Source organism: Uranotaenia lowii, chromosome 3 (genome assembly GCF_029784155.1).
Source record: "Uranotaenia lowii strain MFRU-FL chromosome 3, ASM2978415v1, whole genome shotgun sequence".
NCBI lineage: Eukaryota > Metazoa > Arthropoda > Insecta > Diptera > Culicidae > Uranotaenia > Uranotaenia lowii.
In genome coordinates this window covers 185314052-185337438 of record NC_073693.1, presented here as the reverse complement: position 1 = coordinate 185337438, position 23387 = coordinate 185314052, and the positions used below count along the sequence as shown (strand labels likewise).

Below are 23387 nucleotides of genomic sequence, written 5' to 3'. Positions count from 1 at the left end.
CTAGCAAAACCGAGATGGGCATAACACCCGCTACTACACAGGCGGCTTCGGACGACATGGTCCGGTATCCGCTGATAACCCGCAGGTTCATCAGCCGCTGAACGCTGCTCAGTCGCTGCAGGTTACAGCTTCCTCCCAGGGCCTGCCTCCAGGCCGCTGCTCCGTACCGCAAGATCGAAGTGGTCACACTTGCAATGATCCGCCTTTTGCTGCTTTGGATAGCCGAGGAGTTCGGCATCATTCGTGTGAGTGCGGCCGTGGCCATTGCCGCTCTCTTGCACACGTGTTCGACATGGCTCGTGAAGCTGAGCCTGTCGTCGATCATCACCCCTAGGTACTTGATTGCGCGTTTGGACACGATGTTGCACGGTCCAACGGCAATGGTACCTGTTTGGGGTGATTTCAGGTTGGTGATAAGCACCATCTCGGTTTTGTGGTGGGCTAGACGCAGGCACTTGGAGTGCATCCAGCGTTCCACTTCCTGGATAGCTACCGTGGCCAGTAGCTCAACCTCCGCTGTTGAGGAGCCCCTCGCCAAGAGGACTACATCATCTGCAAATCCTACGAGTTCGGCTCCCGATGGGAGGCTCGTTCGTAGGAGTTCGTCGTAAGTGATGTTCCACAGAACCGGGCCGAGTATTGACCCCTGTGGAACACCCGCCGAAACCTCTTGTGTTCGCAAACCCTCGCCGGTCATATACTGCAGTTGGCGATTGTGGAAGTAACTTTCCACAAGCCTATACAGATATGCCGGGATCCTCATTTGGATGAGCGACGACGCAATCGCTGTCCAACTGACACTGTTGAAGGCGTTCTTCACATCCAGAGTGACAACCGCGCAAAAGCGGAGCCCTCTCCTCTTGGTCAGCCTGGCTCTGTCCGCTACCTCGATGACCGAGCGGATGGCATCTACGGTGCTGCGACCTCGACGGAAACCAAACTGTTTCCCCGAGAGTCCGCCCTCACTTTCCGTGTATCTCTGAAGTCGGTTCTGAATCACCTTCTCCAGGACCTTACCCGCTGTATCCAGTAGACAGATCGGCCGATATGCCGATGGGTCTCCTGGACGCTTACCCGGCTTTGGCAGAAGAACAAGTTTCTGCCGTTTCCACGTGTCAGGAAACACCCGTTCCGTCACGTATCGTTGCAACGATGTTCGGAACATATCGGGGAATTCCCTGATCGCGGCCTTCACCGCGACGTTCGGAATGCCGTCCGGTCCGGGGGCCTTCCTCGGTTGGAGAGACTTGGCGATCTCGCGAAGTTCTTCCACCGTTATCCTCTCTTCGGCGCTGGTGTCCCAGTCATACGGGACTGTTGGCCAGCGGGTAACATCGTGCTGTGGGAACAGCTCATTGATGATGACTCTCAGTTTATCGGGGCACGTTTCAGGTGGTGCACACCCACTTTTAGTTCTGCCCATGACTATCCGATAGGCATCACCCCATGGACAGTCGTTGGCGTCACGGCATAACTGTTTGAAACGTGCCCTCTTGCTTGCGTTGATGGCCCTGCGGAGGGCCGATCTCGCGCTTGTGAAGAGTGGCCTACGCTCCGTTCGCTCTTCTTGAGTCCTTGCGTTCTGCATCCTGCGCCTTGCCCTATGGCAGTCGGCACGCAGACCCGCAATTTCCTCCGTCCACCAATAGACGGGTGGCCTAGTGCTTTTATGCTTGGCCCTTCTCGGCATCGCAGCATCGCAAGCGCGAGCTAGAACCCTCGTCAGTTCTTCCGCGGACAGGTTGTCCAGGTTCCTCTCCCAGTGCAACGCTTCGACAAAGACGTTCTGGTCGAACTGCGTTGTCTTCCAGAGGCGTTCTCCTGTACGAGACTCGCGTCTACCTGTCCGCGTACTTGAGCCTAGCCGATAGCGAATTGCGAAGTGATCGCTATTCGTGTAGGCCCCGCTCACCATCCAATCGCTTACCAACCCCGGGCTACCGAAGGTGACATCTATGGTTGACTCGCTCCCGCTCCAACTTTGGTAGGTACTGGTATTCCCTACGTTGGCCAGATCCACATTAAGCCTCGCCAGGGCTTCTAAAAGAGTTTGACCTCTGGGGTTTGTGAGGCGGCTACCCCATTCAACGGCCCACGCGTTAAAGTCGCCAGCAATAACGATGGGGCTTTTCCCCATTAGCACATCCACCATCTTGTCAACCATAGTGCCAAACCTCTCCAAGGACCATCTTGGGGGAGCATAGCAGCTACAGAAGTAGATCCCGTTAACTTTGGCCACCACCATGCCTTCGTTTTCCGTCGCCACAACTTCTTGTATGGGGAAACTACCTGTAACCCATATCGCGGCCAGTTTGGCATCATCAGTCGCCCAATTAATGCCATTCGCAGCTCTGCGATATGGGTCTGCCACTAGCGCGATGTCCAACTTTTCCTCAACTGTCATCTGCCGCAACAGCTGGTGTGCTGTGTAGCAGTGGTTGAGGTTAAGTTGGACGACCTCTATGCTCTTGGCGCCCGGGGTGGTACCGCCTGCGCCTTTGTGTAGGCGGGGCACCTAGGGTTGCCAACAGCGTGGTCTCCAGCGCAGACAGGGCATTTAGCAGGCTTTTTGCAGTTAGCCGACTTGTGGCCGGTTTCGCTGCAGCGCCAGCATATGCCACTTCTGTCTGGCCCAGTGCAGTCGAACGACTTGTGACCGTTCAACAGGCACTTGAAGCACCGGTCCGGTTGCTGGGGGATGGATATCTGACAGATAGACCATCCCACCTTTAGCCGCCCACACCTAAGTGCGGCGTTTGCTGCTGCAACCGGAAGTTTGACCAGCCCAAGACCAGCGGCGAGATCTTCGTTCGTACGCATCTGTCGCAAGACATCTGCGTACGTGCCCTCAGGTGCTTTGACGACAATCGCCTCGCCCCTCTCCCTGACGCGACGTTTGCGTCGTTGGGGTTGGGGTTTGGCTTTTCCCGTCTCCGTACCTTTGGGCCTTCCCCTTTTGCGCGATACCGTCCGCCATCCGGTATTTGCGCTCGCCGGCTCATCTGCCTTTTCGGCAGGGCCTTCCGCCCGCTTGGAAGCGCTGGCCGCAGGATCCTGCCGGACAGACGGATCCTCCGCTCTTTTCTTAGGGTCCCCGGGTCTGAGTTCCCCGGGAGACCCTCTCTTACGCTTGCTGTTGCCAGCAAACGCAAGGCTGCCCTCTGTTTGGGCAAAGGCATTGACCTTCTTTGGGCGGATGGTGTCCGCCCTCAGAGGGGTCTCTGCCGGCCCTCGCTCTTTTGGTCTGGCGGCCTCGGGCTCCGCAAGCCGTTCCACCACAGCTTTGTTGGCTGCGATGAAGAGCTGCATCACCCTGGCTAGCTTCTCGCGTATTTCCTTGTGGATGTTGGACTTCCCCTTCACACATTCCACAAGGTCAGCGATGCCAGCCATGGCCGTGACCAACTCTACTGGAGCTCCCGGATCTTGGAGTTCCGGGGAGCTCAGTAGGTCTTCCAGCGCTTCCTGTACTTGATCGTACGGGTCCGCTCGCACATCGCTCGGTGTTTCCACCGACGTTGCCGTCGGGTCCACCGGGTTGGCAGATTGCCTAACCGGCGAACGCCTAAGGCCACTCCCGCCGAACGGATTCGAGCTCTCGCCCTTATCCGTTCCGTCCTTTTTCATTTCTTTTAGATTTTTTGGCATATTTGATCCCACGAGTAATCAGGTAACAAACGGTCCACTGCGCCAGTGACCTGCTTAGCGCAGCAAGGACTGGGATACTGTGGGGTGTGTCCCGGTGCCCCACAGGCAACCGTTAGAGACTGGCGTGACTTAACGACCCGCCAGCCTTCCAGGTACATCGGCACGGTTAGCTTCACACCTTCACCAATGGAGTCGGTTTCCGATAGAAATTCCATTGTCGTAATCCAAATTCGTTAGCGAGGGTCTTCATAAGGGGGGGGGGGGGGGGGTGTAGTTCTCTCGGCCGTACATCTGCATAAAGCAGACACGTTTCCACTCTGCACCACGGGGAGGTGGAACTACGTCGCAGAGCTATGTATGTATGTATGTATGTATGTATGTATGTATGTATGTATGTATGTATGTATGTACGAGAACCCACCAAGTGGCTGATAGGTCTTTCGACCGGAGGCGGTACGGGAAGTCTCGATCGCACATTCAAAAATTGTTCATTCTTAACTCATCAACAATAATTGCAGCACAACCAAGGGGTCCGTTACCAATGGCTTGGGGCAGGTTGGACTCATCTCACTCCCTTCAAACTGTTCGAAACAAATGAAAAAATCCTGAAAAGGTACCTCAGTACACTACTCATTATTCTAAATTTGTCGAAATACTCCGGCTGGCTTGAACCCACAATCCGTTGTATGCCAGTCTTCCGATCGTTTAATGTCCTGTCCATTCCCCCCACTAAACCCCACGATAGAGTTTAGCTATTTCATTATATACTGAATAAAAATATTACTTCATATCTTACCTTATTACCATCTGCAATTCCATTTCATAATAGTTATTTTATCTGTTTTGAAAGGAGCTCGAGCATCTTTTTATATAATAAAAAAAAACAAACAAAATCAAGCATACTATCGCAATTTCTTTGTCTTTTGAAATTAAATAACATAGTCGAAAAAATAAAACATTCTTATCATTTCACCGAAGGTTTCAAAATCTAAACTGAATAAATTTGAGAAGCAGCAAACTGTTCTGGTCGCAGCAAGCTTAGCATTGATAGATAGCCCTATGGCAATAGCATGAAAAAAAAACTTCCCAAACCGGCGATCGCTAGTTTTTTTACCTTTTTTTCAATTTTGAATCTTTTTGAATTTATTAATAACTTTCATACACAATATGATACATTTCAAAACAGAATTTGCGCTTTACACAGATTCATTTCAAGACGGAATTGAAGATGATAATAAAAAAATAATGCAAGGAACGAGCTCACCAATTTATAAGCAGCAAAATTCGCATCGGCTGGCAATCATTCTCATTAGGTCAACCTGTGTTCTTCTTCCAACGGATGTTATAAGCACTAACGTTTCTTTTTAGACTTCAATTGACCAATGTATCGCACTTTTACATTTCGTTCAAGAACCCGATGTTCAAATTTATGAATGAAAACAAACACTTTGAAAACAACACTTTTATCATAACATCCCTTTGTTCAACTTTTAAACATATGATATCACTAACTTATCAACATCAATTTATTGGATTTTTATAAGAAAAAAAAACTGGAAATTTCTTCGATTTCAGGTTCAGCACACGCCTACTCTTTTACAATGCATATGTATATAAAGAATTGTAAAAAAAATGAAAAGGTTGTTGTATATAAGACACAACCACAAGGTTTTCGTAGAATTACGACATCCTTATATTTCTCTTTTTCATTTCATTTCACTAAAATTTGATATTTTATAACCAGTTCGTTCATAAACACTTTTTTAATGCTTGTATTAAAGAAAGCTCGTATATTCAACCATTAGTAAATCATTAGCTATTCTAATACAGTGAGCGAAATAAGAATAGCACCACTACGTGTTTTGCTTGTTAAAATATGAATGATTGAAAATTACGAAAAAAAAAATTCCACAGTTTGTTCTGAATAACGGATAAATCAAGCATAAGTTTACTTTTTTTTGACGTAGCAATTGGCGTTGAGAACCAAAAATGTCGAAAAGAGGGGCGAAATAAGAATAGCACCACTTGAGCTTTTCAAAAAAAACAAGATTATTTTTAAAATTTACTGCGTAAAAGTGAATAATATGCTTCTACGAATTATTTGATTAGATAACTGCATTTTAGGAGTTTTCCATAATTCCAAAGGTTTTCAAAGGGGTTTTTAAGAGATGCTCCTCTAGCGTTAAGGAATTTGATATTTGAGCTATAAAACTTTATCAAATTGCTTGATTTTTTAAGAAGAGATGTCCGTTAAAGAAGCTATTTTCGTGACATGAATTTCAATATCGCGGACGGATCTCGTTCGCGATCGTTGCCGCGTTTAGTATTGCCGTAAGACGTTATTCTAGGTCTAAAAATGTGTTGGTTCAAAATAATTATTCAGGTTTGAGTTATTTTACATTAATACTTAGGAATTTATAGGAGAGAAGTTGAAGGCTAAAATCTTCTTTAAACATACATACAAAAACAATAACGTTGATTTTTTATTTTTAAACCAAACTTTCGAAAAGAAGTCCTAGAAGTTGCCATTTTTTTAACGTTGCAAAAAATAAATAACAGATTTCGAAGAGTTTTTTAAAGAAACACTTTTTGTGTCTAATGCTAATTGTTTTTGACCACGAGCATAACCATTTTTAAGTAGTTATTGGAAACTAAGAGATAAAGTTTGCAGTTCAAATCAAATTAATTTTCTACTCTTGTATACTAGATTACAATTTAAGATTTTTATGAAAAGCTCCTTTTAAAGACGAGTTAGGGTTTTAAAGTGTTAAAGATTTGAGTTTGAATGCTACGGAATTATAATTCAAAATAAAGTGTAGTAAAATAAAATGCAGTCTAGAATGATATACATACACATACATACATACCAGGGAACGAGCGAATTTTTTACATGTTTGTTAATATTTATTTCTCCTGGAGCCAGCAAATTCCCACTTTTCTATTACCGTAATCCGAGGTAATATTTATCACTTTTTCAATAATTTTCGATTATTTTTTCTGTTTAGGGGAATGTGGCATGTTTCATATTTTTAAAACCAGTACTGGACTTCTATGAACGTAAAACATGGTTGCAGAAATTTTTAAGACTACTTTTAATTTGATTTAAAAAATGATTTCGTCGCTGTTCAGGATTTGATGCTTTGGGGTTACATTGATCAGTCTCCATTTTGACGGTTTTAACTAGTTTTCTTGATCATAAAGGATACAAAACACCTTCATAATTGTTTACAAATTCTAATTCATCAATTTTACCTTGTAGTTCAACGTTTTTTTTTAAACATTTATCATCGAAAAAAAAACAATGATGCTGCATACATCTAGGGGCAAAAATTATAATAATTGCTAAATAGTTTTAGCTTCAAAATACAAATGAAATTTTACCTTCACATATTCTCCTAGGCCCTCCCACTATTTCCATTTTCATTTTTTCTTCAAAGTTAATCATTTGATAGGATTTCTCCATTTGTGCAATACGGGCTTTCTCTTGGAAAATGTCCTTACTTTTGAAATATCAAAAATTTATCATTACATGACTTTAAAAATAGCACTATAACATACATATACAAAGAAAAAGAGTTGTTCTTCCACTTTTAACCACCCGTTTGCTTCTAAATACTTTTTGGTATCATCAGAAGAGCTGTTTGTTGGCAAGCCTTGCAAAAAAAGATATTTTTAGATTTTGAAATTACATTTTTACTAACAGTAAACAATTTCAAATACAAACCAAATTTTGTCTTTTTGATACTCAATTAAAAGGCTTTCAAACGCAGAAAACAGTTTTCGAAAATTCAAACTATAGACTGAGTTATTGATGATAATGTGGAAAAATTTATTGATGGTCAAAGTTACCCCGGTGATCAGAGTTACCCCGTTTTACGGTACATTTAAAATATAAAACGGAATGAAAAAAGATCTCAAAAAAATCAAATAACCGTCAAATAATTTAATGAAATTCGAGCAGTTGAAATTCAAAGAAAACATTTGGATAAGTTTTGGATATCTAATGATCTAAAATTAATGTTTTTCATATTAAATGCCGCTAATATTGTGGAGCCAAAGTATGGATTTTGTATTAAAATACAAACGCAAAACATTTAAATTAAAGGTCAGATTTATAGTTATTCTAAAAAAATAAAAATAACATTGGAAGTTAAATGCATAAAAGATGCAAAAAAGGGGTCCCGTTATGTTCGACAAAGAAAAGACCGTTACCTGTATCGGACACCAACAAACTGCAAATGCCAGGACGACCACGACAACCATTCGAGTTACCCTCCGTTTGCCTCTCCTGAAAAATGAAAATAATTGCAAACACAGTTAGAAACCGACGTTAAATTAGTGGAATTCTAAACATATTGTAAATGAATAAGGTATTAAGGTTTGATGAAATATGACGTTATGACTTTCTTATGAATAACTTTTTGTGGAAAGGAAATTCATCATTGTAGTTAGGAAGATAAAGTCAAAGAATATTATGAAGAATGAGATTCATTTGCTGAAAATTATTACTATGATGATGGATAATTTTTCACAAAAATAATTTTAGTTGACTGATTATTTGAGTGATTGCACATTACTGGCACTAGGTTAAAATAAATTATAAAATAATTGAAGTTCAAATTACGTTTCAATGAGGAATGCAATTGTGGCGTGAAAGTAAAATGATAGAAAACTCGAGAAAACAGAAACTAATTGGCTTATATTCGTTCCTTTTTGTAACAGATAGAAAATTGCAACATTGAAAACTGGGTGGAGTTAAATTGAAACAAAATTGAGTAAAACATAATTCGAGGAAAAAAAAATTATACAAATGGGAGCACTGAGAGAAATGGACGTTGTACGAGTGCAGCATGCAATCAATTTTCATCGATACAAATATTTCCATTACCTTGATTCATCGGAAACTCGACCGCCTGGAGCACCTTTCCACAGCCTCGCCAACATTCCCACGTAGAGCATTGATATCAACGTCAACGGGACGATGTATGACGACAGGAAGAAGGATACCTGGGAAATTGAATATATTATACCCACTGCAATGGCATTATTAGGGTGTGTTGAAAAAAAACTTTTTGAATTTTAAATAAAGATAACGATTTAAAGAAAATATGTTTTCAATAAGGGTAAATGCAATTATTGATTAACAACTTCTTAAGCTGAACCGATCTGATCATTGAAATTGAAGTGAGGGGTTCTAGGCCACTTTGGTGAACATTTGACATTATAAGGTCCTTTGGCTTAGTGACCTTCCGGCCTATCGATTCGATTTGGCTTTTTATGTCGTATTCTCTAAGCTACGCATCGATTGAAATGGAGAGAACAGCTTGGGATTTGAAACGCGAATTGAGAAGTATTGTTAGAAATTATGAGCGTGTTACAATAAAGGTAGAAATCAAAAGGCGAGTGGAGAGGGCAGCCTAAACGTATTGATAAAAACCAATTCAAGCGTGTTGAGAGGACAGCTTGAAATTGAAAGGCATGTTGAAAAGACAGTGTAAGTATTGCATCTCATTGGAAACTATGCGGGTAGGAAGCTTTAGATAAGAACGAATTTTAAAACGTATCGATAATATAGAGGGCTTCATACTAACATATTTCTTGAAAATTTCATTTAATTTGAATGAACAAATTAGTGATAAAGCAGATAGGAATATACAATACTTAGTCAATAGCGAGTCGGATAACGGATCGAGTAAATACGTTAAGCATTCTTGAATTGAAATAACAGCAAGGTTAAAGCTTGAGATTTGAATAAGATTTGCAATAAAATTGAATACAAAAAAGTGAGAACATATTTATTAAACAGCTTGAAATTGAAAGACGAGGCTAGAAGGTCTCTTGAAAAAAGGAGTCAAGCTAACTGTTTGGTGGAACACAGTAGAGGGGATACACTGGACAGCTTGCAGGAAATGTATGAAACAGTTCCTTTACTGATATTTAAATTGATCGATGAACACGTCCTGAGAACGAATTAATTGATGTTAGAATTTGTAACCAGTGCGTTAACTTACTGCACAACAAACCATTAAGCCCAGTATTTAGCCGAAAAATGGCTGTATAACAGCACTTCAGTGCCTATTAGCCGTATATAATACTTTTAAATGCCAATAGGCACTGTGAGAGTCAAGCAGCGAAGTTGGCCGTTTATTGATTCGTTAAGCTGCTTTAGGGCTTTCAAGCCCTCGCTGATAGATGAAGTTTAGTGAAGTAAACGTCAGTGCCCATTTAGGGCTTTGAACATGACATCTGAGACTGATGAAAAATAAATAAAAATCCTGAAAGAAAAAAAAAACGAGGAAAAATTTGCTCGAAATATTTAGTTTTTGCGGCCGGATCGAGATACATTTTATTACGAATATCAAATTCTTGCGTAGGAAAACCCACAGGTGTTTTACGACCACGGTTTGCGGTGGTACCAGAAGCTTTGTCAATGGAATTCCAAAGCCTTAAAAATCGTCGGAAGCTTGGGACAAAAGCTGTTCCGGAGTTCCGGGTACGCACAACATCAGGTCTTCCAAGATTGGACTGACAAATTGATTCTACCAGGATATTTGATGAGGAGCTGAAGCGATTTTGCTGCAAAATGCAGGTATGGTTTCGTCGAAATGCAGCTTAAACACCTTTTATTGAAAAGTTATCAAATTCAGTGCATTAAATAGTGTCCAATATAATTTTGATAGCATTAAAAATTAAATGTTTTGTACAGATTTTAAAATCTTATGTTTATCTTCCGAAAGTTTCCCTGAAATTCATACTCCAAATCTTCAATTTAAGAAGGCCAAATTTTCAATCGTTAAGTAAGAACGTAAATAGATCACGCAGCAGTGTCGTCAACAAATCCATGGTCGAAAAAATCCGAGTTCGATTCCCGCAGTTTCTATGCCACAGCAATTAAAAAAGTGTAGGTGCGAAGGAGGAAAAGAAACAGAAAGAGCTTCGGGAGAAAACGACGGAACAAGAAATTTTTTTTATTTACTTTTTTCCCTTCTTCTTTTCCTTTTTATTTGCAGTAGAAAATATTTTGATATCTCTTCATTGGCGTCTACCGAAAGTGGGGTCAAGCTGTATATCGGCCGAAATACATGCCAAAAGTGGCATTTGGACAGCCCTTGAGTTGAATATACGGCTTTAAGGCTTTGTAAGCAAGTTCTATATTCGACTATAGAGCTGAAGTAGAGCCATTTTTAACGGCTTAATGGTTACTTGGGTGTTCAGTTTAGTGAGAATCTTTTGTGTAAATTGCGTGAATTCATCATATGCAAGGAGGTGCTTTAGTGCGTGAGGGAGAATGATCACCGTAATTTCCCGAACACCGTACCAGCCGATACAATTGGGTCAACTCAGCGCTAGTCGACACCAGGTGGAGCTGAAGAAGGCGTTAGCGCCACCATTGCGCCCAGAGAAAACGGGACATAATGGGAGGAATTACTGGATGGACTTCGAAACCTTTGTCCTGCGTACGGGGTCAGCGTACTCCAATCCTGATAGCGTCACTTGGAATTCATACTGTAAGGCATCCACATTACACGGAGCCTTTCTTAACAGAGCACCAGACCAAGTGTGAAACGGAAGTATTCAGAGAACGGAACTAAAACAGATCCAGGTAGACGCTATCGCCAGCCCCGTACCAGGCAATGTAACATTAAACCTATTAGCCATCATGATCCTAGGGCCCCGATATTTTCTGCTGGAAACTGACCGACAGCTTCACCTGGTGATTGTCTGAAAGCCTAGCTGTGCTGACGACCCGGTCCGTCAGACAATCCAGCGATCAGGAGCTTGTCTGGCATCCCGACCAGCTCCAGCCGCCGTGCTTTACGCCGTCCGAGATCCGCCCTCCGCCCAGTTCGAAGTTTGGTCCACAATACGGTGCCGGTAGTACCACGTGTCCTGTCTACCTGTGGTCTGCTGTTGGAGCTGAACAGCCGACACCCGGACCAGCCCACCACGTCCCAGTCGAATCACCACACAACCGTCAGACTGTGCAGGCCGTAGCCGAAGGTTACCGTAGACGAGAGCCACCAGCGTTAGTTCACCGTGCCCGGTTAAAAGGTAGGACCAAACAACCATTTAAGAGTGGAACTTACCCCGCGGTTCTTGAGAACCATTTTACACTACCCATTCGTCCAGTACCCAGTGTCGCGACCTAAAGTGCTAGGGAAAAATAAAGTGGGATTTCAAACGAGCAATCTAAAGTGTTTCCTTGTATCGCGAAATTTCATTTACGAGTGTGCCGTTCCTGAGGCTTAGACCAAGCCCACCAATGGCTGCTAAACCTCGAATCGAGTACATTCAGTAACATATCTATCAACCCATCATCGCACCAACAATCGCTAACTTGATTCGAGAAATAGCATTTGAGCAGTAGGTTGTTACAGGATTCGTTTATGTAGCAACCCGGTAGCAACGCAGCCGGTCGTCGCCATCAGAAAATCAACAAACACAAATACCAACCTGTATGGCAACAATGGGTGCGAAAATCAGTAAATAAATAAAAACGCAACCAATCAAACCATCTAAAATACCGACCAAAATAGCAACGGTGGGCTTGGTCTTAAAGGGGGGTTCTTGCTCGACTGAGCAGCAGGCTAGCCCGTGTAGGTTACAAATTTTTAAAGTGAGTAAGAAATTATGTACCTTAAACTATCGTATAGCAACCTAAATAGCATGAGAAAGTTTGTCAACATATGTAGTAACAAATGATGTCAGGTCTTTCGTTGGTTTTTTTACCTCTTATAAAGATTTTTGAATGTGTATCTATTAAATGTTTGAGAGAGTTCTCTAAAGAAATTGCTAGAGTGTTGAGATAAGACAACCTGTTGTGCATAATCATTCTAAATGCAGCTCAACATTGTCAACATTGTGTAAGACAATTGTTTTACGCCGCTTTTGATAAATAAACTAAACTAAACTAAACATTCAAATACCTTGCTTACATACACTCTGTCAATTTCTTGAGTTTGCGGTCTTGAATAAAATTTGGGAAAAACCATTTAAATGTATGAGATAGTAATATTTTCAATCATATTTTGTTTGGGATAGGAGGGGGATATGTGAATGGATAAAACGGACACTTCGTCATTCGACACGAGCGTGCACGCGAGTCAGCTAATCAGTCGGCGAGCAAGCGAGTCAGTCAGCTAATCAGCTAATCAGTGATTCCCGCGACTGTAAGTGCTCCTTCCTGGCTCCAGAGCTCCTCACAGGTCTGCACACAATAGAAGTATTTTTATTTTGTAATTCACTGACTTAAAATGTATACAACCCTGTGTCTACCTCTGTAAACAGTTTAGGAGTTTTTTTTTCGAGAAGGACCTTACATTCATTTTTAAGCGGATTTGTGCCAACGTAAGAACTTAACTACACAATTATTGTTTCAATATTTTTCGAATATTTTTTTCTGTTAAGGAGACTGAGGAATGTTCCATATTTTTAAAACCAGTACTGGACTCCTATGAACGTAAAACATGGTTGCAGAAATTTATTAGACTACTTTAAATTTGATTTAAAAATCGATTTCGTCTCTGTTCAGAATTTGATGCTTTGGGCCCCAAGTTTGGGGTTACATTGATCAGTCTATATTTTGACGGATTTATAGAGTTTTCTTGGTCATAAAGGATACAAAACACCTTCATTATATTTAGAAATGCTAGTTTATCAATCTTACCTTGCTTTTTAACGCTTTGTTTTAAAAACATTTATAATCGAAAAAAGAACAATGATGCTGCACACATTTAGGGGCAAAAATTGTAACCATTGCTTAATAGTTTAAGCTTCAGAATACAAATGAAATTTTACCTCCACACATTCTCCAAGGCCCTCTCACTATTTCCATTTTTATTTTTTCCTCAAAGTAAACCATTTGATAGGATTCCTATCCGTTTTTCCAATACGGGCTTACTCTTGGAAAATCCTTAATTTTTAAATATAAACAGTTTATCATTAAACAACTATAAAAATAGCACTATAACTATACATCTACAAAGAAAAAATGTTGTTCTTTCACATTCAACAAACCGTTTGCTTCTAAATGCTTTTTAGTATCATCAGGAGAACTGTTTGTTTGCGAGCCTTGAAAAAATAGATATTTTAAGATTTTAAAATTTAATTTTTTCGAACAGAAAAAATGTTGAATACGAACCAAATTTTGCCTATTTGATATTCAATTTAAAAGCTTTCAAACGTAGCAAACATCTTTCAAAACTTCAAACTATAAACTGAGTTATTGACGATAATGTGGAAAAATTTATTGTTGGTCAAAGTTACCCCCGGTGATCAAAGTTACCCCGTTTTACGGTATTTTTTTCTATTTGTTAAGCTTTTTATCAATACTCATGAAAATTATTACGTCAATTTTCTTTCGCTTCGGGATAGGTATTTCATCTACTAAAATACTCACTGGTTTGAAAAAATATTGAAAGTTAATTAAAATTCTTGAAAAACGTTAAATTTAGTTTTGGCCGGCGCCAAGTGTCATGGCGGCCATTGTTCAAGACAAAAATGAAAATTTCAAAAATCTCAATAGTTTGACTTTTGAGAGATGGGTATACCCAAGAAATATTTTACAAAATATAGTCGTTTAAGTTTTTGATCAATGAGGTGATGAAATTCCAAGTACTTCTTCATTATTTCTTGTTGTTCACAAATTCACAAAAGGAATCATTGAAGTAGACGAAAAATCCATCTTTTGTTCTAGAACTTTGGTTATAAATAGATATTTCTTTTTTTAAAACGTAAAAACCTCGTAGGAAGGAAAGGGTTAAAGCAATAAAGGATTAAAGTCTTCTTTAAATTAAAAGAAAAAACATTTTCGCTAGAAAAAAGCGCTTTTAAATCATCTGCGGAATCACGTTTCCTTGTATTTTTGGAGCATTGTAACTTAGAACATAGAATTGCATGCAACCAAATACTGTCAAAGACGGTGAATTGCTGATTTTTCCCTAAAGATTTGATGAAAACAATAAAATTAGATCAGCCCCGCCCCATCCATTCTCCCCTATAGTTTTGTATTATTTTTAAAATAAACATGACAAGCAACTCAATCAATAACTTGTAAAGAAAAAGAAAAGAATACGGCGCTTTCGTTAATTGATTTTTAGATAGATGTCAAATAACTTCTCAATGCTTTTGCATACCTTTATTTATATTTTACGAACGCCAGCATCGATAAAAAATTACTTCAATGGAAGAAATCAATTTACGGAAATGACATGAAACTATGTTTTTCTCGCACTTATGGAATTTTGTTATAATATACATATACCCCTAAATTTATGCACCACCGATTTGCTTTTTCGAAAATAAGCGGTAATTGAAAAAAAAGTTTAATTTTAGTTTGGATAAGAGCAAAAAATAAAATCTCACAAACATACCAACCGATTGAAATATTAATGAAAAAGTGATAAATTTTACTCCAGTACAGCGGTGTCTATTGAGAAACATATTCATTAGGACGACGGGTGCCAAATGGGCATGTTGAATTTCGAAAACGGACCATTTATGTACATATTGTTAATTGGCCTGAAAACTGACTTGTGCAATGTTAAGATTTGTTTTATCCTAAAATATCACGTAAGGGCGGGTAAGGGAATCGGGAAAATTAAAATTTTTAATTTTAATACCAAATGATTTGAAACCACATTTTAACCTATTTTAACCAGTTCAGTGTGAATGTCTAAGTGGTCAAACGTTATTTTTCACTACGTTGGTTCATTAATCTTCATTATCTAGACCTGCACAATTTCCAAAAAAATTTTTGAGCCGTTTCAAATAAACGAATTGTAAAAAAAACAATTTCCAAATGTCATATGACCAAAGTTTCCAACAAAACAAAAATTTTAAAAAATAGAAAACATATTTGAATTAGAAAAATAGAAAATATTTCAAAAAATCAAATATTAAATATTTTCTAAAAGATTTCTTAGAGCAAGTTCACTCGTGTTGGGGGAAAGTGGTAGAATTTTTGACAATTTTACCATGCGAAAATATTTTCTAGATCTTTGGACGTTGTATTTTTTTTACAGAACTGTTTCTATTCCAGCCGTGATAGAAATATTTCATTTTTTGCATCACAGCATGCGAGAATACAACACGTGTTGTAAAAACTTTACCACAGATCTTGAAATGTTTTCGCATGGTAAAGTTTTCAAAACGTGCTTGAATTTCCTTGTTATTGTTCCGGAATTTTGAACTCCGGCTAATATTGTACTGGATGCCACACAGATGAGGATAGTGATAAATGTCTTTGGAACGAAATTTGGTAAGCTAATCACGGGCAGGTCATATATAGATTCATGTGTTTCTCAAAATCCTTTTTTACATATACAACACAAAAAATAAAATTGTCTGTTAAGTGTGCATTTATGCTTTAAATGTGTTTACAGAAAAAGCCATGACGCCAACTTACATGAAAAGCAATTAAACTGTATCCTTCGGTGTGTAAAAATAAACAGGCGGTGTAGTCCTCCCCCTTGCTCGGATAGCGCAAAATTCCATGGGAAATGGCAACCGGAATAGCTGTGGTCAAAATCACAAACCACGTGACCGTTATGGCTCTGTAATTAGAAATAGTTTCTCGAATAGATCGACATGCGAAACAGAGATGGTCAGCATTTGGGATTGGGATGCAAAGACTCACATGATAGCGTTTTTCTCAGTTCGAACTGACATACTGGTTATCGGATGAACGACAGCAAGGAATCGATCCAGAGACATTAGCACTAAAGTATATGCGCTGGCATGTGCAGTCACCACTATCATGTACTGGACCTGCAAAGAGCACGTGTTGTTATAGACACAAGCCAATGTTGTCATCAGAAGCATCGTAATGTTGACAATCTGACTATGTACATGTAACTTACAAATTTACACCACAAGATACCGAACGGCCATTCCGAAAGGATATAATCTGTAGCAGTGAAGGGTACGCAAAATATCACAAAAAGCAAATCAGCGGCTGCCAAATTTATGATCAAGAGATTTGTTGTCGAACGCATGCTGGGGTTGGCAGCAACAACTGGAAAGTATAGAATCAGAAGAAAAACTGGTTACCTGAAATCAAGAGCAATTTAACCATTTATATGATTAAACCATCAGAAAGCATTCCATCAGTTTGAGCAGTGACACTACAAATTTACAAATTTACAAATTTACAAATTTACAAATTTACAAATTTACAAATTTACAAATTTACAAATTTACAAATTTACAAATTTACAAATCTACAAATTTACAAATTTACAAATTTACAAATTTACAAATTTACAAATTTACAAATTTACAAATTTACAAATTTACAAATTTACAAATTTACAAATTTACAAATTTACAAATTTACAAATTTACAAATTTACAAATTTACAAATTTACAAATTTACAAATTTACAAATTTACAAATTTACAAATTTACAAATTTACAAATTTACAAATTTACAAATTTACAAATTTACAAATTTACAAATTTACAAATTTACAAATTTACAAATTTACAAATTTACAAATTTACAAATTTACAAATTTACAAATTTACAAATTTACAAATTTACAAATTACAAATTTACAAATTTACAAATTTACAAATTTACAATTTACAAATTTACAAATTTACAAATTTACAAATTTACAAATTTACAAATTTACAAATTTACAAATTTACAAATTTACAAATTTACAAATTTACAAATTTACAAATTTACAAATTTACAAATTTACAAATTTACAAATTACAAATTTACAAATTTACAAATTTACAAATTTACAAATTTACAAATTTACAAATTTACAAATTTACAAATTTACAAATTTACAAATTTACAAATTTACAAATTTACAAATTTACAAATTTACAAATTTACAAATTTACAAATTTACAAATTTACAAATTTACAAATTTACAAATTTACAAATTTACAAATTTACAAATTTACAAATTTACAAATTTACAAATTTACAAATTTACAAATTTACAAATTTACAAATTTACAAATTTACAAATTTACAAATTTACAAATTTACAAATTTACAAATTTACAAATTTACAAATTTACAAATTTACAAATTTACAAATTTACAAATTTACAAATTTACAAATTTACAAATTTACAAATTTACAAATTTACAAATTTACAAATTTACAAATTTACAAATTTACAAATTTACAAATTTACAAATTTACAAATTTACAAATTTACAAATTTACAAATTTACAAATTTACAAATTTACAAATTTACAAATTTACAAATTTACAAATTTACAAATTTACAAATTTACAAATTTACAAATTTACAAATTTACAAATTTACAAATTTACAAATTTACAAATTTACAAATTTACAAATTTACAAATTTACAAATTTACAAATTTACAAATTTACAAATTTACAAATTTACAAATTTACAAATTTACAAATTTACAAATTTACAAATTTACAAATTTACAAATTTACAAATTTACAAATTTACAAATTTACAAATTTACAAATTTACAAATTTACAAATTTACAAATTTACAAATTTACAAATTTACAAATTTACAAATTTACAAATTTACAAATTTACAAATTTACAAATTTACAAATTTACAAATTTACAAATTTACAAATTTACAAATTTACAAATTTACAAATTTACGAATTAACAAATTTACAAATTTACAAATTTACAAATTTACGAATTACAAATTTACAAATTTACAAATTTACAAATTTACAAATTTACAAATTTACAAATTTACAAATTTACAAATTTACAAATTTACAAATTTACAAATTTACAAATTTACAAATTTACAAATTTACAAATTTACAAATTTACAAATTTACAAATTTACAAATTTACAAATTTACAAATTTACAAATTTACAAATTTACAAATTTACAAATTTACAAATTTACAAATTTACAAATTACAAATTTACAAATTTACAAATTTACAAATTTACAAATTTACAAATTTACAAATTTACAAATTTACAAATTTACAAATTTACAAATTTACAAACTTACAAATTTACAAATTTACAAATTTACAAATTTACAAATTTACAAATTTACAAATTTACAATTTACAAATTTACAAATTTACAAATTTACAAATTTACAAATTTACAAATTTACAAATTTACAAATTTACAAATTTACAAATTTACAAATTTACAAATTTACAAATTTACAAATTTACAAATTTACAAATTTACAAATTTACAAATTTACAAATTTACAAATTTACAAATTTACAAATTTACAAATTTACAAATTTACAAATTTACAAATTTACAAATTTACAAATTTACAAATTTACAAATTTACAATTTACAAATTACAAATTTACAAATTTACAAATTTACAAATTTACAAATTTACAAATTTACAAATTTACAAATTTACAAATTTACAAATTTACAAATTTACAAATTACAATTTACAAATTTACAAATTTACAAATTTACAAATTTACAAATTTACAAATTTACAAATTTACAAATTTACAAATTTACAAATTTACAAATTACAAATTTACAAATTACAAATTTACAAATTTACAAATTTACAAATTTACAAATTTACAAATTTACAAATTTACAAATTTACAAATTTACAAATTTACAAATTTACAAATTTACAAATTTACAAATTTACAAATTTACAAATTTACAAATTTACAAATTTACAAATTTACAAATTTACAAATTTACAAATTTACAAATTTACAAATTTACAAATTTACAAATTTACAAATTTACAAATTTACAAATTTACAAATTTACAAATTTACAAATTTACAAATTTACAAATTTACAAATTTACAAATTTACAAATTTACAAATTTCAAATTTACAAATTTACAAATTTACAAATTTACAAATTTACAAATTTACAAATTTACAAATTTACAAATTTACAAATTTACAAATTTACAAATTACAAATTTACAAATTTACAAATTTACAAATTTACAAATTTACAAATTTACAAATTTACAAATTTACAAATTTACAAATTTACAAATTTACAAATTTACAAATTTACAAATTTACAAATTTACAAATTTACAAATTTACAAATTTACAAATTTACAAATTTACAAATTACAAATTTACAAATTTACAAATTTACAAATTTACAAATTTACAAATTTACAAATTTACAAATTTACAATTACAATTTACAAATTTACAAATTTACAATTTACAAATTTACAAATTACAAATTTACAAATTTACAAATTTACAAATTTACAAATTTACAAATTTACAAATTTACAAATTTACAAATTTACAAATTTACAAATTTACAAATTTACAAATTTACAAATTTACAAATTTACAAATTTACAAATTTACAAATTTACAAATTTACAAATTTACAAATTTACAAATTACAAATTTACAAATTTACAAATTTACAAATTTACAAATTTACAAATTTACAAATTTACAAATTTACAAATTTACAAATTTACAAATTTACAAATTTACAAATTTACAAATTTACAAATTTACAAATTTACAAATTTACAAATTTACAAATTTACAATTTACAAATTTACAAATTTACAAATTTACAAATTTACAAATTTACAAATTTACAAATTTACAAATTTACAAATTTACAAATTTACAAATTTACAAATTTACAAATTTACAAATTTACAAATTTACAAATTTACAAATTTACAAATTTACAAATTTACAAATTTACAAATTTACAAATTTACAAATTTACAAATTTACAAATTTACAAATTTACAAATTTACAAATTTACAAATTTACAAATTTACAAATTTACAAATTTACAAATTTACAAATTTACAAATTTACAAATTTACAAATTTACAAATTTACAAATTTACAAATTTACAAATTTACAAATTTACAAATTTACAAATTTACAAATTTACAAATTTACAAATTTACAAATTTACAAATTTACAAATTTACAAATTTACAAATTTACAAATTTACAAATTTACAAATTTACAAATTTACAAATTTACAAATTTACAAATTTACAAATTTACAAATTTACAAATTTACAAATTTACAAATTTACAAATTTACAAATTTACAAATTTACAAATTTACAAATTTACAAATTTACAAATTTACAAATTTACAAATTTACAAATTTACAAATTTACAAATTTACAAATTTACAAATTTACAAATTTACAAATTTACAAATTTACAAATTTACAAATTTACAATTTACAAATTTACAAATTTACAAATTTACAAATTTACAAATTTACAATTTACAAATTTACAAATTTACAAATTTACAAATTTACAAATTTACAAATTTACAAATTTACAAATTTACAAATTTACAAATTTACAAATTTACAAATTTACAAATTTACAAATTTACAAATTTACAAATTTACAAATTTACAATTTACAAATTTACAAATTTACAAATTTACAAATTTACAAATTTACAAATTTACAAATTTACAAATTTACAAATTTACAAATTTACAAATTTACAAATTTACAAATTTACAAATTTACAAATTTACAAATTTACAAATTTACAAATTTACAAATTTACAAATTTACAAATTTACAAATTTACAAATTTACAAATTTACAAATTTACAAATTTACAAATTTACAAATTTACAAATTTACAAATTTACAAATTTACAAATTTACAAATTTACAAATTTACAAATTTACAAATTTACAAATTTACAAATTTACAAATTTACAAATTTACAAATTTACAAATTTACAAATTTACAAATTTACAAATTTACAAATTTACAAATTTACAAATTTACAAATTTACAAATTTACAAATTTACAAATTTACAAATTTACAAATTTACAAATTTACAAATTTACAAATTTACAAATTTACAAATTTACAAATTTACAAATTTACAAATTTACAAATTTACAAATTTACAAATTTACAAATTTACAAATTTACAAATTACAAATTTACAAATTTACAAATTTACAAATTACAAATTTACAAATTTACAAATTTACAAATTTACAAATTTACAAATTTACAAATTTACAAATTTACAAATTTACAAATTTACAAATTTACAAATTTACAAATTTACAAATTTACAAATTTACAAATTTACAAATTTACAAATTTACAAATTTACAAATTTACAAATTACAAATTTACAAATTTACAAATTTACAAATTTACAAATTTACAAATTTACAAATTTACAAATTTACAAATTTACAAATTTACAAATTTACAAATTTACAAATTTACAAATTTACAAATTTACAAATTTACAAATTTACAAATTTACAAATTTACAAATTTACAAATTTACAATTTACAAATTTACAAATTTACAAATTTACAAATTTACAAATTTACAAATTTACAAATTTACAAATTTACAAATTTACAAATTTACAAATTTACAAATTTACAAATTTACAAATTTACAAATTTACAAATTTACAAATTTACAAATTTACAAATTTACAAATTTACAAATTTACAAATTTACAAATTTACAAATTTACAAATTTACAAATTTACAAATTTACAAATTTACAAATTTACAAATTTACAAATTTACAAATTTACAAATTTACAAATTTACAAATTTACAAATTTACAAATTTACAAATTTACAAATTTACAAATTTACAAATTTACAAATTTACAAATTTACAAATTTACAAATTTACAAATTTACAAATTTACAAATTTACAAATTTACAAATTTACAAATTTACAAATTTACAAATTTACAAATTTACAAATTTACAAATTTACAAATTTACAAATTTACAAATTTACAAATTTACAAATTTACAAATTTACAAATTTACAAATTTACAAATTTACAAATTTACAAATTTACAAATTTACAAATTTACAAATTTACAAATTTACAAATTTACAAATTTACAAATTTACAAATTTACAAATTTACAAATTTACAAATTTACAAATTTACAAATTTACAAATTTACAAATTTACAAATTTACAAATTTACAAATTTACAAATTTACAAATTTACAAATTTACAAATTTACAAATTTACAAATTTACAAATTTACAAATTTACAAATTTACAAATTTACAAATTTACAAATTTACAAATTTACAAATTTACAAATTTACAAATTTACAAATTTACAAATTTACAAATTTACAAATTTACAAATTTACAAATTTACAAATTTACAAATTTACAAATTTACAAATTTACAAATTTACAAATTTACAAATTTACAAATTTACAAATTTACAAATTTACAAATTTACAAATTTACAAATTTACAAATTTACAAATTACAAATTTACAAATTTACAAATTTACAAATTTACAAATTTACAAATTTACAAATTTACAAATTTACAAATTTACAAATTTACAAATTTACAAATTTACAAATTTACAAATTTACAAATTTACAAATTTACAAATTTACAAATTTACAAATTTACAAATTTACAAATTTACAAATTTACAAATTTACAAATTTACAAATTTACAAATTTACAAATTACAAATTTACAAATTTACAAATTTACAAATTTACAAATTTACAAATTTACAAATTTACAAATTTACAAATTTACAAATTTACAAATTTACAAATTTACAAATTTACAAATTTACAAATTTACAATTTACAAATTTACAAATTTACAAATTTACAAATTTACAAATTTACAAATTTACAAATTTACAAATTTACAAATTACAAATTTACAAATTTACAAATTTACAAATTTACAAAA

General features: G+C 32.3%; 1 protein-coding gene across 9 annotated transcripts in view; it reads right to left on the bottom strand.

Annotated features, from left to right (window-relative positions):
* Positions 1 to 23387, bottom strand: part of LOC129754276 (allatostatin-A receptor) — a 54152-nt gene that overhangs the window by 15842 nt on the left and 14923 nt on the right. For 8 of the 9 annotated variants that reach the window (XM_055750232.1, XM_055750235.1, XM_055750238.1 and 5 more), the window contains exons 3-7: positions 16509 to 16663; positions 16286 to 16416; positions 16055 to 16202; positions 8537 to 8655; positions 7861 to 7936 (exon numbers count right to left, since the gene is read on the bottom strand). In XM_055750232.1, the coding sequence (XP_055606207.1) occupies positions 7861 to 7936; positions 8537 to 8655; positions 16055 to 16202; positions 16286 to 16416; positions 16509 to 16663 (629 nt within the window). Of the gene's footprint in view, positions 1 to 7860; positions 7937 to 8536; positions 8656 to 16054; positions 16203 to 16285; positions 16417 to 16508; positions 16699 to 23387 lie in introns of all 9 variants that reach the window. The other variant, XM_055750241.1, reaches the window with a different exon arrangement.